This window comes from Podarcis vaucheri (genome assembly GCF_965113315.1).
Source record: "Podarcis vaucheri genome assembly, chromosome: 6".
NCBI lineage: Eukaryota > Metazoa > Chordata > Lepidosauria > Squamata > Lacertidae > Podarcis > Podarcis vaucheri.
Genome location: NC_138764.1, coordinates 26,013,950 through 26,031,593, shown reverse-complemented (window position 1 = coordinate 26,031,593; position 17,644 = coordinate 26,013,950). Strand labels below are relative to the sequence as shown.

The 17,644-nt window shown below is 40.7% G+C and overlaps 1 protein-coding gene across 4 annotated transcripts in view; it reads left to right on the top strand.

Moving 5' to 3' along the window:
- Positions 1-17,644, top strand: part of GPSM2 (G protein signaling modulator 2) — a 38,095-nt gene that overhangs the window by 19,401 nt on the left and 1,050 nt on the right. For 3 of the 4 annotated variants that reach the window (XM_082228048.1, XM_082228049.1, XM_082228047.1), the window contains 11 exons: positions 1,736-1,871; positions 2,631-2,773; positions 4,650-4,773; positions 5,694-5,809; positions 7,299-7,454; positions 9,642-9,750; positions 10,029-10,158; positions 11,504-11,574; positions 13,542-13,715; positions 14,219-14,369; positions 14,459-14,676. In XM_082228048.1, the coding sequence (XP_082084174.1) occupies positions 1,736-1,871; positions 2,631-2,773; positions 4,650-4,773; positions 5,694-5,809; positions 7,299-7,454; positions 9,642-9,750; positions 10,029-10,158; positions 11,504-11,574; positions 13,542-13,715; positions 14,219-14,369; positions 14,459-14,676 (1,528 nt within the window). The remainder of the gene's footprint in view (positions 1-1,735; positions 1,872-2,630; positions 2,774-4,649; positions 4,774-5,693; positions 5,810-7,298; positions 7,455-9,641; positions 9,751-10,028; positions 10,159-11,503; positions 11,575-13,541; positions 13,716-14,218; positions 14,370-14,458; positions 14,677-17,644) is intronic. The other variant, XM_082228050.1, reaches the window with a different exon arrangement.

Below are 17,644 nucleotides of genomic sequence, written 5' to 3'. Positions count from 1 at the left end.
ATTTTATGTAAGCAAGGCATGCATTGATCACTAATACACACTTAATTTGACTTGGGTCTTAAGTTGTATTAGTTGTGTATAACTAATCTTCCTTCTGCCACCTGCATATCTGAAAATACAGTATTAGAAAGCATTGTGTAAAATATGTACTGGAAATTAGTTTTTTCAAAAAGGGTTTCCTGACACTAATATTGTGGTGGTGGTCTTAATTAATCTTCATTAAAGTTTAAAACACACACTGTTTTACTCTCAAAACAATATTATACACTTCAAAGAAACAAACTGACAGAGCATAAGATTGGCAGCCAGTGAAGTACTACACACACACACACACACACACACACATATATATATATATATATATATATATATATATATATGCTTTCGTAGATTTTCACGGGTACAGGAATGCAGGTTTTGGTGTCTTCGGGTGTCTTCCCGTGTAAGAGTCGGGGTGTCTGTGCGACGTTTCGACGAGGTCTCACTCGTCATCTTCAGGCTGGTGCTTTCGGCTTCTTGTTACTGGAACAGAGCAGAGTCTGGTGTTTGAGTTCCTATAAATACTGTTGAGGGGTGTGGTGTATAGCCTCCAAGGTTCTGGGCAGAGAGGAAGTTCCTAGATTAGTGTGCCTTTTCTTCTTTTGTTCCTTAATTACTTGAGGGATATCTTGGGTGATTTCATGAGTGATATTCTGAATACCACTGGGTGGGTCATTAAGTGTAGATTAGTTGCTAAAGCTTTTATATATATATACACACACACACATACAGTTTATACCATATCCAAAACATATCCACGTAAGTTTGTTATTCATTCTTCTCATTTTAAAAAATATTCATTCGTTGTTCTAAGTCCAGGTCCCTTAGTGAACATCAAGAGCTGCAGATGATTTGGGATAAAGGAAGGGATGTCTCATAACAGGACCTGAGCTGGCACGGGCATGTTAGCTCCCAGCAGGACTGAGGCTAGTTGCCTCAGCATTTTTTCTTCTTATTTTTGCAAACATTGTATAGACAGGGGGTGCCCAGCTGGACATGTAGATGGTCACATATTCTCATTTTTTTACTTTTACTTTAAGAATGTATTTTTCTACAATAAAATGGTGCTTATTCTCAAGTAAATGTGTTTAGCATGAGGACAGCAGAAGCTTTGGTTTGATTTTTGCGCTAATGTAGTAGAAATGTAGAAGCAGTGGTAAAGCATAGAGTGGTGGCAGGGAGTTGGGGAAAAGAGAAGTGTTGTACACTTCAAAATTGAAGTAATACACATAGCTTTCTAAATTCGCCCCCCCAGTAAGATCATTAAGTTCAGGGTATAAAATTACCTAGCTGCACCGAGTTGTAATTGAATTCTAAATTATAGTACATTTACTGTGCAATACTATGCACATGTCCAAGTCCTATTGTTTTCAGTAGTTCTTAACGTACTAGTGAGAGCATTTAGAATTGGAGCCATAGCATTGTAGCAGTTTGACCAATGTTAAAATATCTCCAAGCAGTCTTTGCTAAGCCATTAGCTGGAATTAATGTGATCACAGGTTGTCTAAAATACACAAATAAGGCTTAATACTGAGTAAACATATTTAGGATGGGACTCAAGTGTGTTCAAATTATAACAAACATGTGGTAACTAATGTAGATATTTAATAGGAAAATATTTCTGTTTAAGGTAGGTTGAAGTCCACATACGTTATAAAAGTGGCAGAAATGAGTTCATATTTCTTTTGATTTTCAGGACCATTGGGGACCAGTTAGGTGAAGCTAAAGCAAGTGGAAACTTGGGAAATACCTTAAAGGTCCTTGGAAATTATGAAGAAGCAATTGTCCGCTGTCAGAGGCACCTCGACATTTCTAGAGAGCTAAGTGACAAGGTAAAAACACTTGCTATATTTAGCACTGTTGGGGGGGCGGAGACAGGAAGTGTTCTTTTAAACAAGGTTATAGCTAAAGATTTATTTGGTTCAAGTGATTTCAGTTTTGTTCAGTTCCCAATTCTCTTTGTACCACTGTTTGCCCCTCCTGCTCCATTGGGAGTTTCAGTCCACAAAATCGGGAGGATACCACATTTACTGTCTCTGTCCTAATAATACATTTGCTGTGTAGAGAACAAAAGAGCACCTCATTCTAGCTCTCTATAACCTTTATGGAAATCTGGGTACCAATCCAGACTGGTCTTAAACACCATTCACCATTTTGCTTTTCTTAACGTCTCCTCGTGCTATTCGTCTTTGTTAAAAGCAAATAGGTGTGGGAATCTGCCAGTTGCATGAACCATGGGAAATCGTTCATAACCGAGTGCTTGGTAGCACCTGCACATTCCTGAGAACTTGTTTTGATAGTCTAAAAAGAAAGTTTTGTGCCTACCGATCCAGGTAGCATGTGTTTGGATAATTAAAAGATGTCTCTGTGGAGTTCCTGCAGTCTGCAGATGTGGCACCTGATAAAACATATTTGCAAATATAGTGAGCCTTCTTGAGGAATGCTGTGGTGAAATGGCTCATCAGAATTGCAGGAAAGGAATGGGAAGACATCCATTGTTGAATAGTTGAGAAATGTTCTTTTATATGTCTGGCTGAAAGCATTCATAAGGCAGTAAGTTTGAAATTCATTTCCAGCCTTTTCTTCTTTAGGTTGGAGAAGCAAGAGCACTTTATAACCTTGGAAATGTATATCACTCTAAGGGTAAAAGTGTAGCCTGTGCAGGTACCCATGATCCAGGAGAGTTTCCAGATGATGTTAAAGCTGCATTGCGGAAAGCTGCAGATTATTATGAGTAAGTAACAAAGGGAGCGGGGAGAACTATTCTTGGAAGCGGAGTTGATGTAGCTTAAAATAGTATTTATATCCTTTTAAAATGTGCTTTATATTAGACATGCTTTCAAAACTGTGTTTCTAATTCCCCTTCTCTATATAATAAGCTCTTTTTGTTTGAAAATTTGTTAAAGTCCAAACACAAAAATAAATTTCAAAAATAGAACATATGAAAGATTCAGATGAAACCTTGTCTCTCCAGTTGCAGCAGCTTAATTCTGGCCAATAAAAATGCACTTGCTGATGAATTTCTAAGGAGGGAAATGTCAACAGTTATAGAGTAACTGTCATAAAAGCTGTTTATGCGCCTTTCCAAAATGAAATTAATTCACAGAGAGCACAGTGTAGGACACACTTTCAGTTTATCATAGCAGTCACAATGGTATGTACTGTTTCGTTCAAGATTTTATTAGTTACCAAACTTAGTCCTGCATTGTACCTGGAACAGTACCAGAAGCCAGTGAAGTTAAGTCAAAACTATATGGATTGTTGCTTCTTAATAATCTGCAAGGGCAATCACACATTGAATGCATTTTACTTTGAGGTTGTTTCACTGAATTTGGAAGAAAATATATATACAGTCATACCTCGGGTTAAATATGCTTCAGGCTGAGCGTTTAAGGTTACACTCTGTGGCGACCCAGAAGTAAAGGAACGTGTTACTTTCGGGTTTCACCGCTCGCGCAGACGCTCAAAATGACATCATGCGCAGAAGCGGCGAAACACAGCACGCACAGTCGCGTGTTATGTTCTACTTGGGATGCGAACGGGGCTCCAGAATGAATCCCGTTTGCATCCAGAGGTACCACTGTGCAGCCTTTATGGAAAAGTGCTACATGTCATTCCCATTTGAACTCCATCAGTACTTTCCTATCCCAAGTCATGAGATCTGCTGACCACTGGTTTCAACAGTATTTGGCTTCAGTCTGGTGACACATATCCCATTTCAAACCATGAACATATATTTATGAAGGAGGAAAATGAAAAAAAAAAATTGTGTAGGAACTTTTAACAGTACCCAAAGAGAAGCAAGTTTGCTTTCATTTTGTTTATGCTCTTCCACATTTTTATCAAAAATGTTCATTTCCATGAGCTAATAACGAACCAGGTTGTAATGTGAAAAATAATAATTATAAAACAATAGAGTTAAAGAGACCTTGTTGTTCTCATCAAAAACGCCTTCCACTTAATCTTTAGTGTGTGTACCACGCTACTTTTACAAGCCTGATTCATATAAATGTTTTTTGCATGGAAAAGCCACTAATAACTGATGGCTTCCTCTGCTCATCTCCCTATTTTTTCTGAATATCGCAATGCAGAGAGGTGGAAAATGGGATTTTGTTTTGGTGAATTTCTGCTCTTCAACAAACTGACCACACGTTTGTAAGCCTCCAAAATCTCTCTTTAGGCACAGGTGTCAACTATTTTGCACAGGGTTTTGTTTCTAGCTCGAGCGCACATAAGCTTGCCTTGCCCTGTTATGCCCTCTTCTAGGTCCACAGGTACCCACATGTTGGCAGTCGCACATCTGTTGACACATGCAAAGTGGTCACTGCCTATATATGCAACAGCTCTTCAAGGGGAGAATGACAATAGGTTGAGTTAGGCCCCTCTTCCTATCTCTGGAAGGCAATAAAAGGACAGCTTTGGATCAGGTCTTTTGTGAGGGTGAAAGCATTAAACCACCTAATATTGATGGCTTCTAGCAAAAGTTATTAATGTATTGTGGTCATTGTGTCAGTTCCATGAGCAGGAAGAACAGCCACCTTCATGGCTGCTAATTGTTATGCATTTCTAACATAAACCTTTTGTTTTTATTTTGTTTCCCTGTTAAATAGGGAGAACTTGACATTAGTGACAGAGCTGGGTGATAGAGCAGCCCAGGGACGTGCCTATGGAAACCTGGGGAATACTCATTATCTTCTGGGCAACTTCAGGAGTGCTGTTACTGCCCATGAACAGGTACAAGAGAGTGCTGTGTTCACGCAAAACACTAAGCCATGGTTTGTTTCAACAAACCAGAAGTCATCCTGCAGAGCCGTGACTTGTTTCTCCCAAGCTTGGTTTGTTATCTGACTGCTCTTGCTTTGCTGTATAGATTGGTGAGCATCTGGGGTGGTATGGCTAAAGACTTTTTGGTTCAGACATAATGCCACACAATAGTCTAAATAAGTCTATAAGCCAAGAACAAATCATGGCTTTATTGACAGAAAACAAACAATTGTTAGTCAACTGGGCTGGGTTCAGACAATCCACAGTTTGGCTGAAGAAACCTTGGCTTGGTGTTATGTGCATGGCATGCCAGAATATAGTGATAGTTTCCAGCATGATGTATTCTGCACCTGCCATTTAAAAAGCAGGTTTTTATTATTGCTACTATTACTATTATTATCATCTGTTAACTCCTAGTGATGAAAGATAGTTTATTCAGGATTCCTCTTTACAAAGAATCTGTAACAATGTATGTTCTGCAGAAATAGCTGAATTTTTTATTAAAAGAAACCCACAGTAAGCATAGCTGTCAACGTTTCCCTTTTTAAAGGGAAATTCCCTTATTCCGAATAGGATTCCTCGCAAGAAAAGGGAAAAGTTGACAGCTACGACATTAAGGTTTATTTTAAATCAGTGACCTGGGATTCTAAAATTTTGTCCTACATATTAAATTCCATCCTTTTACAACTACTTACTGGATATCAGTATAAACCATTACAAACAGCAGACTTGAGAATTTAAAAGTTGTTTTACTTTGAATTTTTCAGGAAAGAGTTACTGTTCCTTCTTTCAGGACACAGTAGTGGGCATATGGGTTCCTAACTATTCCAGAGGAGGTAGTTGTCTATCAGAAATTCACAGTATTTGACAACAGAACCTTTCTTTTTCAGCGCCTTTTAATTGCAAAAGAATTTGGTGATAGAGCTGCTGAAAGAAGAGCCTACAGCAATCTTGGAAATGCTTATATTTTCCTTGGAGAATTTGAAACTGCTGCCGAATACTACAAGTTAGTCGATGTATTGTTTAATACCTAACCACAGTATTATTTTCATAAGTTTTCCAATCCTTCTAGTTTTCATTATAAATTTATAATCCTTCCTTCAGATTTTAGCCTATCTTGTAGGTAGGCTAGACTCAGATATAACTTGCCCTGGACCACCCAGAGAATATTATATTTGTGTGAGCCTGGATTTCCTATTTCTAACTCCAAATCTGAAGCTACTTTCAGATTTAGATGTTTTATTTGAATATTGATTGGTTGTGTTCTCTTTCCTGAATTTAGTTAAGATCTTTTCAAAAGGTCAGTATTGGCAGTCCCCCCTTGAAACTAAGACCCTCAAAATCAGTTTTTATTAGAACATATAAACAGTCTGTGCCACTGTGAGAACAGAGTGGTGGACAAGATGGGCCATTGGCTTGATTCAGCAAGCTTTTCTTACATTTTTTAATGCTCTAAACTATCTTAACTCATCTAAGGATCTAACAAACGACAGCTGTTTTAGAATATCATTTTAGGAAAATACCAATATTTTGGAAATGGTCAATGGTAGAACATCTGCTTGTGTGTGCAGAAGGTCCAAGGTTTAATGCCTAGCATTTCCCATTAAGACTGGGAATGTCCTCTGCCTGGAACCTTGGAAGAGCTGCTGCCATTCACTGTAGACAAGCCCTGAGCCACATGGACCAATGGTCTGACTTCCTGTGTTTGTGTTCTTACCCTATGGCTTTAGATTGCAGCACTGGTTCTGTGGAAAATGTACCCCATTATTTGATTGACCTGTTTTTTTTGCAGTTTATACAAAATCCTTAGATCTAGCTGTTGATAGGAAACCTAATTGGTCTGAACTGCAAAGTAGGGTGACCCTGTTAGCAGTGGTGATATTTGCTTTGGCAGCTTCTAAATTTTGAGCCAGTTTTCTGCCCTCTCAGTAGCATGATAAATAAATTATATTGTTTTGTTGAAGTTATTACTATTTTGTTTATTTCTTTGTTGTGACTTCTAGTCTAAACAATAGAGATTGATTGATAAAGACCCATTGTATGTTTGTTTATGCATATATACTATTTGTCTAAGGCAGGGGTCTGCAACCTGCGGCTCCGGAGCCGCATGTGGCTCTTTTACATCTTTGCTGCGGCTCCGGGGCGGATACTAGCGAGGGGAGGAGGCGCATTGTGCACCCCGACACTCCTCACTGTGGCAGGTGCTGTACTGGCTGTGACGTCGCTCCAGAGATATATTTGTTTTAAATGTCGCAATGGTTTTGCGGCTCCCAGTTGTTGTTTTTTCTTCGGAAACGGGTCCAAGTGGCTCTTTTTGTCTTAAAGGTTGCAGACCCCTGGTCTAAGGAAAAAGACTGTTTTGGAAATGGGGAGATAATTAGCTTTGTATAGGATTATATTTGTATATTAAACATTGAGAGCCACATGAACTATATGCAGATACATTCTTGTTAGTCATGTAAGCGAAGATTATTTCTAGCTGTTTGTACTTTTAGGAAAACACTGCAGCTCGCCAGGCAGCTTACAGATCGGGCTGTAGAAGCACAAGCTTGCTACAGCCTTGGGAATACATATACTTTACTTCAAGACTATGAAAAGGCCATTGATTATCATCTGAAACACCTGGCAATTGCTGAAGAACTGAATGATAGGTAAGGCTTTTAAAAGTCCACTGTTCATTAACAAGAGAGAGATCTTTTTGAGGGTATAAAATTAAGTTCCTATAGAATAATTGTCCTATTCAAATAGACAAAGGTCCAAAGAACTACACTATGCATGCCTAAGAACCTTCCCCTGCCTCTTGGGATTTTCCCCTCCACCCTTTTGAACTGTAGGTGACCATGCCATATCATAAACTCTTTTGAAAATTCCCTTCAGTTTTGTGCAGTGACTTGTCCTTTGATCTGCTACTTTAGAAACAAAAGCCTGGGTTCAATATCTAAATACAACTCTGGAAACTTCAATAAGCACTAATTATTTTTAAAAGTTGTGAGATTTGCATTGGGATTAGCCAGCTTTCTCTCACTAAGCTTTGTATTATGTAGCTTTAGGGCTTTTAATTGAAATTGTGCATTAATGGGATTTTGTATATTCAAATTGAATATAAACTGTTACTGAGAACCAATTACTTTAATTGAGCAGCTTGTGGAAGTATGCGTGTTCATACTTCAGATTCTCTACAGTTAACATATGAAGCAAAGAGAAATGGATCCCCTCTGCAGAGACCATAAAGTAATGCATTTGTTGACTGATGGTGTTAAGTGTGTTGCCAGTAAATAATACAAAAATAAAAGCTAGTTAGCTTTGTTCAGTAGCATTACTAAGAGCGTGTAAACAGGACTTCCTCTCAGGAAGGGAAGGAAGCACAGAAATGTAGAGTTGGAAGGGACCCTGAGGGTCATCTAGTCCAACCCCCTGCAATGCACAGAATCTCAACACATCTCCTATTTGAACCTATACTGGATGCTGCTTAGCTTTACAAATGTGCCAGCAGTTTCAGTGCTGCACCACCAGGAGGACTAGTTGATTCAACAGCCACTGTCCATTGTTCTCTCCCCATTCCTAGGGGGCTAACTAAATTTGAGCCACACCTCCTGACTTCACTGACTACTACAGTAGCTGGAAGAAAGCTAGGCATGTAAATTTGTAGTGAGCTAGAGGGAGCCCCAGCTGACAAAGCATCAAGGTGAGTTCAGCAGATGTGCAGGTTTAGCAGCAGGGCAAGGAGGACAGGGCACACGACTCTCTGCCCCTTCTTTCCTTTAACTAAAGTAAACCTGAACTCTCAATAAAAGTAACCCCTGCAACTGGAATGTCAGCAGGGGTGTGGGGCTTTGCAGTGTTTTACACTGTCTTGTCACATGTACAGCTATCTCCCTTTTGGGCAGAAGTCATGGGTGTGTCCAAAGTGCAACGAGCTCCTAGTTCTCTTGGAACAAGCTCATTCCCTTGAAGCTAAGGTGGCAGACCAGGAAAGCTAAGAGAGGCAGAAAACTGTAAATGAGACACGTAGGGATACTATAGTTGTGTCCCACTCCCACACTGAGAGCTGTCGTGCTGTCAGGGAGAATGAGGATTTCTGGGAAGGAGAGTGTCAGAAGAAGAGGAAAACATTTCCTTAGAATGGACCCATTCCTTGTTATGCCTGCATGCTCAGGATGCTTTTTTGGGTGGGGAGTGAAGAAAGTGAATGAAGAAAAGTGTTTTCCCCTCTTTGATAACACTAGAATTGAATGTTGGAAGATTAAGGCAGATAAAAGAAAGTCCTCCTTCACACAGGAGTTAAACTATGGAACTTGCTCCCACAGGAGGCAGTGATGACCACCAACTTTAAAAGATTCGACAAGATTCATGGGGGGTAGGGCTATCAGTGGCTACTAGCCAAGAAGGTTATACATGGTTGGAGGCAGTAATGGTTCTGAATACTAGTTACTGGGAACTGCAGGAGGAGTGAATGCTATTGTGCTCAGATCCTGCTTAAAGGTTTCCCACAGGCACGTAGTTGGCTAGCAAGAACAGGATGCTGGACTAGATAGGATTGGCTTGATGCATCAGGCTCTTATGTTCTTACTTGTTCTTGGCCGGTAGTGGTTTGTTTAAATGAAACATGATCTCTGGTTCAGACATAAAGCTAAGCCAAGGATCACGATTTGTTTCTCACATGTGCTAGTGGGGAGTACAAAGTGGCACAGACCAGTGGATTAGCATTAAACTATTAACTGGTTTACTGTGGCATATGAACTGACTAGTATAGGAATGGGTCCTTACTGGTTTAAGTCAGTTAGAAAGCTAATGTATGGAGCATTTAATAAGTGTCATGCTGTTGAACTGTGTTTCAGAATTGGTGAAGGAAGAGCATGCTGGAGTTTGGGGAATGCATACACAGCCCTGGGGAACCATGAACAAGCTATGCACTATGCCGAAAAGCATCTGGACATTTCGAGAGAGGTATGTGGTCATATTTCAAGTTGTTTGTGGTATACACTTTTTATAAAAATAAGTATACAGTGGAACCTCTGTTTTCGAACGTAATCCGTTCCGGAAGACCGTTCGAGTTTCGAAATGTTTGAAAACCAAAACTCAATACAGAAGCCTCAGTACAATAGGGAAACTCAAAATGGAAGCCGCCTCAGAAGTTCAAGGACTGGGGTTTACATATTTATGGATAGTGTATACAGGAACTTGTTCAGTATGGATATGAAATTACAAAATGCTTTTGATTGCAGGTGGGAGATAAAACTGGAGAACTAACAGCTAAACTTAACCTCTCAGATCTACAAATGGTGCTTGGCCTAAGTTTCAGCACAAACAGTTCAATGATGACAGAAAATCAAATTCTAGATCATAGTGTGAATGGTAAGTATAAACTTCCATGATTATGTATTAAGATTTATCTTACTTAGTCTTCAACACTCATAGATATGCTGATATTTTGTGGGATATACTTCTCATTTTACTTGGGGAAATTATAAGACTCTGTATTTGCTTTTTTTAATAATAATTTGTATTGATTTAACATTTTACCATAATCACATTCCATTACATAATCTCATAATCAAAGAACAATGGTCAAACTGAGCTTCCACTTCCCCCCATCCCACTCTCTGGCTTTCATAAATAATCACTTACATCTTAGCATTTCTATAACCACTTATTTACCTTTTTTCTTTCTTAATAAAATTTACCTCATTAAATGTAAACCAGCTCTCAATATTAGCATAACAAAATATTTCAACTCAAACCTACAAATGTTTACAATGTTCTTTCATATATTGTATAAATTTACTCGTCCTTTTCAAACAGTTCGTTGTGCTGATTTCGGATCTTCCCCGTCACCTTTGCCAATTCTGCATATTCTATCATCTTAGTCTGCCATTCTTCCAATGTTGGAAGTTCCTGCTGCTTCCATTGTGTATTTGCAATGCAATGGGGAATTTTTTTTTGCAATCCTTAATCTTCAATACTGGGTCTGTTCTTGTATTCTGGTTTTAGAAACTGTTTTTTAAAAAGCCACAAGCCATTTTTCTTTTATAAGCACACCTATACAGTGAAGTCCCTCAGCAGATCTAGGAGATAATTATTGGCGATTTCTCTGATCGTCTCTCCCCCCCCCCCCGCTGAAATCCACTGTAGAGCACCCCTCAGCCCCAACACCACACACACACACACATATATATCTCAAAATACCCTATATATCTGAAAGACTGCCTCATTCCTTACAGACCCTGCTGAGATTAGCAGAGGGGGTCCTCTTGGTAGTTCCTCCACAATCTGAGGATTGGGGTGGTGGCGGCCTGTGACAGGGCATTCTCTGTGGTGGCCACTAAGTTGTGGAACTCCCCGCTGAGTTGTATCTGGCAACTTCATTATACAGCTTTCAGAGAATGCTGAAGCTGCACCTTGGATTTTGACGCTTGAGGTTTATGTTTTTAGGAGCCACCTCATATTTATGGTTCTAAGTCATTCCAAGTTGTTTTTATATTATGCTGTGACCTGCTTTGGGACCTTCAGGTGAAAGTGGGAAATAAATACATAATTTGATAAAATCTTACCTTGCATGTAGGTGAGTTCTAATTCAATTATTAGTCTCAAGTAGTAATGATCTTCATTGGTCATTAGACTTTAGAAGGTCCTGGTAATTTACCCTCATTGTACTTGTTATGAAGCTTTCCTTCAAAATAAACTATTTTTCTGTCTTAAGGTGCAAGACCCCGAGTAGGACGCCGCCATAGTATGGAAAACATGGAACTTATGAAGCTTACTCCTGAAAAGGTTGGTGACTGGCTGAACATATTTCATGGGTTGGATCCGGACTACATTAGCTCCCACTGATTTTACAGGAAATGGAATTCAGCTAGGCATTATTAACTTAATATGGATTCAGCACATTAGTCTTACTTGTCATTCAAGCTATAGGGAGAGGGGATGTGGAGGTTGTGGCACTCCCATCTACGCACCTGCACAGTGCTGACCTGCCTGCTGCTTTGTCGTCGTCCCCCTCTCTCCTGGGGGGGGGGGGGCGTGTCAGGTCTCTGGCAGCAGTGCTCCTCACTGACTAGTGTTCTGCAGTGGCAACTACCTTTGGATGTTAGACTAGCCAGAACAAGTTATGCACAAAGTGATTTTGGTCAAAAATGGGAGAATCAAAATCTGTATTATTAACTGTTTCTGATTGATTGTGAATCTGGCAATAAATGGCACCACTTGTGTGTGCATCTATAGCCTTCTCCCCCTCCCCTGAGGTTGTCAATACCTTATGCTGTATTTGATGTTTATGATCTGAAGACCAAATCAGCTGAACTGAAGCAGAGATTTAGTTGATTGACTACGTATCAGGGATAGAAAATATTTTTCTTCCCTTTGTCTTGAGTACTGTGGGTACTTAAAATAAATTAAGCCATTGTTTACAGAAGATGACTACATGGAAATACCAGAAATAGCACTGAAAAAGAGAGAAGATATAGGAGTAGAACAGTACTAGGGGTAATAATGTTTGGTTCTGTAATTGAGGCGTGCTACTGGAAATGAAGGGTACACAAGTACATCCTAAGCAAGATGGAATGATGACTGATTTCTGTGCAGTTTGATGTTCTGAGTTTCTTTCCAAGGTTTCATCACAATGACCCTTAATGTTCTATGGTCAATGTGCAGATCACTCAATCCAGGGATCCCTGTTTTTTGAGCAAAAAACATGATCCCTGATTTGGAAAGAATACTAAGCCAAGGGTTGTGATTTGTTGCTCCTGCTTACCAGCAGGGAGGAGCAAAAAGCATTAAATGTTTAATGTTTAACATTAAACATTAAATTTATTGTTTTAAAATTATAAGGAGCAGCAGCTTTGCTGAGAAATGGGTAAAATGAATTCCAAGTTCACATTTTTAGGGTTGTTTCCTGTGCTATTTCTAGTCATAGTAGACCCATTGAAATTAGTGACCATGGTTAAGTTTGGTCCATTAATTTCAGTAGGCCTACCCCAAGCAAAACTTCATTGAATACCACCCTTAGTCTCCACACATGGGGAGTCAAAGGGTAGGAGAAAAAGTTAAAAATATAGAAGTTCATCTGTTGTTCCACTGTGTCCTCTTTGCTTCTGCTTCCTGCCCCCCCTTGTGCCTCCACCTGCCCCGCCCCCATTTGCCTGGGGGTCTCTCCTTTTTGCTGCACTTGATCTGTACACAGAAATGGGATATTTAAAAATTCAGAATGCTTGTGTGTATCTGTAGTTCAGGAACAATCTAAGGAGGCAGAGCTAATTTAAACAGGGGGAAAGTGATGTACAATTAATATAATGAAGAAGGAATTGGCATCACTGCATGAACTTAATTTTAGGTCTTAAAAAGTTATCCTGGACAATTAGTTTAGCATAGCTAAATAATACCTGGGATCCATACTACTTTCCTGAATGTAGTATCTTGTCCCTGGGAAAATGTGACCACCCTCTTGCCCAAAATTTCATGTCTATTATAGTGATACAGGTTGTAGTGGATACCGCTTGTAATGTTCTAACTTGGAAGGCTGCTTAGAACTTCCAGGGTGTAGGATTTGTTGCCATAGCAGGCTTTTTCCTGTTTTGATATGAGGTACTTGAATTTTTCAAGCTCTGTGGAGATACTGACCCAAATTAAACCAGCCACTTCAGTGTTAGTAGTGTGAAAATTAAGGCAGGTAGTATTTTGTGCCTGAATAAGAGACTTTCTTCTGGATAGTTTATTGATATACATTGTCCCTTGTTCTCTAGGTTCAGGACTGGAACAGTGAAATTCTAGCCAAACAGAAACCACTAGTTCCTAAACCTTCAGCAAAACTACACTTTGTAAATCGATTAAAAGGCAAAAAATACAAAAACATCACATCTTCTAAAGTGCTTCATGATGCTAGTAATTCTATTGACCACCGACTAAGTTCACAGAAGGTATTTGTGGATAAATATTTAATTTCTTGAAAGAAATCTTAAAATTATAGTTTGAACACCTTTTTAGAAGCATGTTGGTTTAACTTGTTTGCTTGAGTTAAAAAAAAATCTTAGCATCATCATGATTAATGCTCATGATGAAGGTAATTCTGAGCATACTTCTTAGGAAGCACTTCTCATCAAGCTCAGTGGATATTTTCTAAATAAGCATGGTTAGGATTCGGGTGGAAAAATCCATTTGAAAATTTTGTTGGGTTGGAGTGAGAACTAAACATTTGATTATAAAACCTGTATCAGCTGCTCAAATACTGTGCTGGCTTGCTAGCGTCTTAGCCTAAGTGTTGTTTTACCTCATAGGCTCTTCTTCCCTCCCTCTTTCCCATGCTATTTATTTGTGCATAGCTTTTTTTGTAACACGGGTAGAGGAAAAATCTCTCCTATTGTCTTCAAAAGTAACCAGTATAACTTTGGCCTGACTATTTTTTTATCTGACTTCTTAAAAGAACAGCCCTGATGTGCCTGGAGATGAAGGGTTCTTTGATTTGCTAAGTCGCTTTCAGAGCAACAGAATGGATGATCAACGGTATTGTTTCCAGGACAGGAACAGACTGGCAGTGACATCTTCTTCTACACCGTCAAGAACATTGAAAAAATGTAACTAATTTTAAATTGTGTATAATTCCCACCTTCTGACAGAATAGAATAAAAGCAGCATAAGTATTTTCTTCTTCATCTTTCTGCAGCTTTTTCTACGTCCATGGTCTCACCTCATACTGATGAATTTCTAGATCTTCTTGCTAGCTCTCAGAGTAGACGTCTAGATGATCAGCGAGCCAATGCCAGTGATTTACCAGGACTTCGTCTTAATCAGCGCAACAGTCAATCGGTCCTTGGCCGCTTGATGGCCAGTAGCAATAGTGAACCAGATGATGACTTCTTTGACATTTTGATAAAATATCAGGTAAGTCTTGTAAATGGTGCTCAACATAGTATGTCATGTTTTGTGAAGGCCAGGAGGAAATAAACTTTATGCAGCATAATGGTGACATCTGGTTTCAGTGGGTTATTACTGTTTTTTTGATTTAAAAAGTTAATGAATGCTCTCTGATAAATCTTAGCATTTTAAACAAAGCTCGTGGTGAGTCACCCTCAGATATATTCTTAAAATCAAATGGCTCGCCAAAATGCTGTAAGGAATAGGGAACTCAACTTACCGTATTTTTCGCCCTATAGGACGCACCGTCCCATAAGGCGACCTAGTTTTTTGGGGGGGGAAATAAAGGGGGGGAAATTATTTTCCCCCAGGCGCGGGGCTGGGGCGGCCCGAGCTTTCCCCGACCCCAGCCCCCAAACAGGCAGCTCTCTGCAAGCCGTGGGAGCCCAGCGCTGGCTCCCGGGGCAAAAAATACGGTACTGGATTTATGTTGGTTGGATGAGAAATAAGCAGAACATGCTCTGACTTGAGAAAACAGCCTCTGCACATTTCTCAGCTTCTGAACAGACTTTGCCTGACCCTCACAATTGCAGATTTCTTATCTCATTTTTTTTCTCCCTGTTGAAATGACTATACATGTCACTAGGATTTTGTTTTAAAAGCCTGGATCAAAAGGACTTTTCTATATCAATACATTGGTCCAGGACCGGTATGAGGGCGAGACCACTCAGGAGTCCCTTTGCCACCAGTGTGCCAAAGGAAAAACAAACTGGAGCTGGGGCACTGGAGGCAGTTTCACACGCAATATACCACCAGGTGAAGCCACCATTGCACTCTGGCCATCGTACAATTGAGGACAAGCTAGCTTGTTCCTCCCTTGGGCTGTCTGCCCTGCAGCGGAGAAGTCTAAGGGAGCCCCCACAAGGCAGAGACGTGGTGGGTGCTCTGCTAGATTTTGTCTGCTGAGGGGCAGGCAGCTGTGCACCCCAAAAGAGGTAGCCCATGCATGCCAAGGTGGTGGTGAGGCAGGTACCTTGGCACAGTGCCGCCTTGGCAGGTTATCTCTTTCTCCCGGCCCAACCAGTGCACTGCATCTTTACTCCCAGGGTCACCTACCACCCTGGGAGGAAAGACAGACCCCACTCACCAGGGCGAAGGCAGTCAGATGAGGGGTCTTATGGGGCAATGCAGTACAAAAAAGTGCCCCGTGAGCTGGAGGGACATGGGGCTTGGTCAGCTGGAGGGGGGGTAAAGCCTTTGTGCCCCCCCCCAGATGGGCAGTGCATGTTCTCTCCACACCAGGTGTTGGGGCTGGAGGGACCTAGCTGCATTGACCCCAGTCCTGTGAGGTGAAACTGCCTCTGCTCCCTCCCTTGTGGGCTGGGGTCAGTGCAGCTTATTTCAACATCATGGTGAATTGCCAGACTGTAATGTTTGGCTGGTGATACATTGTAATATTGAAAACCTGTCATTGGCCAGCCCTACTTCCCAAGCATCTAACAACTAGCTGTGAATCCTGTGCAAGGAGAAAAATTTATTTCAGTTGGAATAAAGTTTACTATAAAGCAAGTGATGTTATTAAATTACCTAAAATGTGCAAAATATTTGCAGACACATTTCTTGACAAGGTGAAGGAGTGGCTAGCATAACATTTATAAAAAGATAATATAGTGAAGGAGGCTTGAAGGGCCTTGGAGATTATAAGCAAACTGGGTAATTCAGTTTTTATCTAAAGTGCTCTGACTTCATAAGGACAAAATGCAAAAGAAGCTCTAGAGTCTTTCCATGACATAACTGACTATTTATTCCAAACAAAGAGCTCATAGACTAAGGGTCTAGTAGGAAGAGATGGTTAAAATATACCGTATTTTTCGCTCCATAAGGCGCACCTGACCATTAAGGTGCACCTAGGTTTTAGAGGGGGAATTCAAGAAAAAAAAATTATTTAAAGGGAGCACTGAGCAGAGCCTGTATGCATCCCAGGCTCTGCTCAGTGCTCCCTTTCTAGAGCCGCATGGAGCGTGTGTGCTGGGCTTTTCCCCAAGGAGGGAGAAGGGCAGCCCATCAGACACACTGGCTCTTGGGGGCTTTTGTGGGAGGTGAGAGAGCCTCGCTCTGTCCCTTCCCCCACCTCCCCCCAAAGCCAGGGATAGCTGTGCTCTGCGGGGCAGCGGGATGAAGGCTCCCTGCTGCCCTGCGGAGGCTTCATGGGCTACCCCAGAGCTGCTAAGGAACTTGTCGGGGCTGGCGGGGGAAGCTCGGGTCCCCCCCCCCAGCCCCAAAGAGCAGCTCATGGAGCAGCAGACAGGCTGTGCGCAGCCTTCCCATTGCACCCAGAGCTGAAGCCCGGGTCCCCGTCCCCCCCAGGGACCACACATTCGCTCCATAAGACGCACAGACATTTCCCCTTAGTTTTTAAGAGGAAAAAAGTGTGTCTTATGGAGTGAAAAATACGATAGATTAGGAAAATTTAAAACTATTTTGTTCTTGTGTCACACTTTTCCTATCATGAAAGGTACAACAATATGTTAGCTAATCTTTCAGTATTCTTAAAATGGGTTCATGTTGTGTTAGCTGACTTTGAAGTATATGCTCATGCATACCTGAAAGGTGTTCCTCTCTAATCTGGGCTAAGGCCTCTGTATCCATTCATGGTACACACTTGGGTGGAGTTCACTGCTCTGGCTGGGAAGTGTGACAAGATGCCAGATGAGTCCTTTATTCTTCTAGCTGGCATCCATTCTTCTCTTGTACGACAGATGCTGCATCGAAACAACCTCCCCACACCCATGGAAACATTGGCAGAGAGTTACTGGATTAGAGACTTTAATATGCATCACTAACTTGTTCTAAGCAGTATTTCCAATTTTAAGCCCACCCCCACCCCCCAAAATGACAGGCAAGCTGCTATTGTTTATTGTACTTTGTATTTATCATATGTGAAAAACCAATAAAAAGAATGAGAACAAGAACTCACCACATTGTTATCCAACAG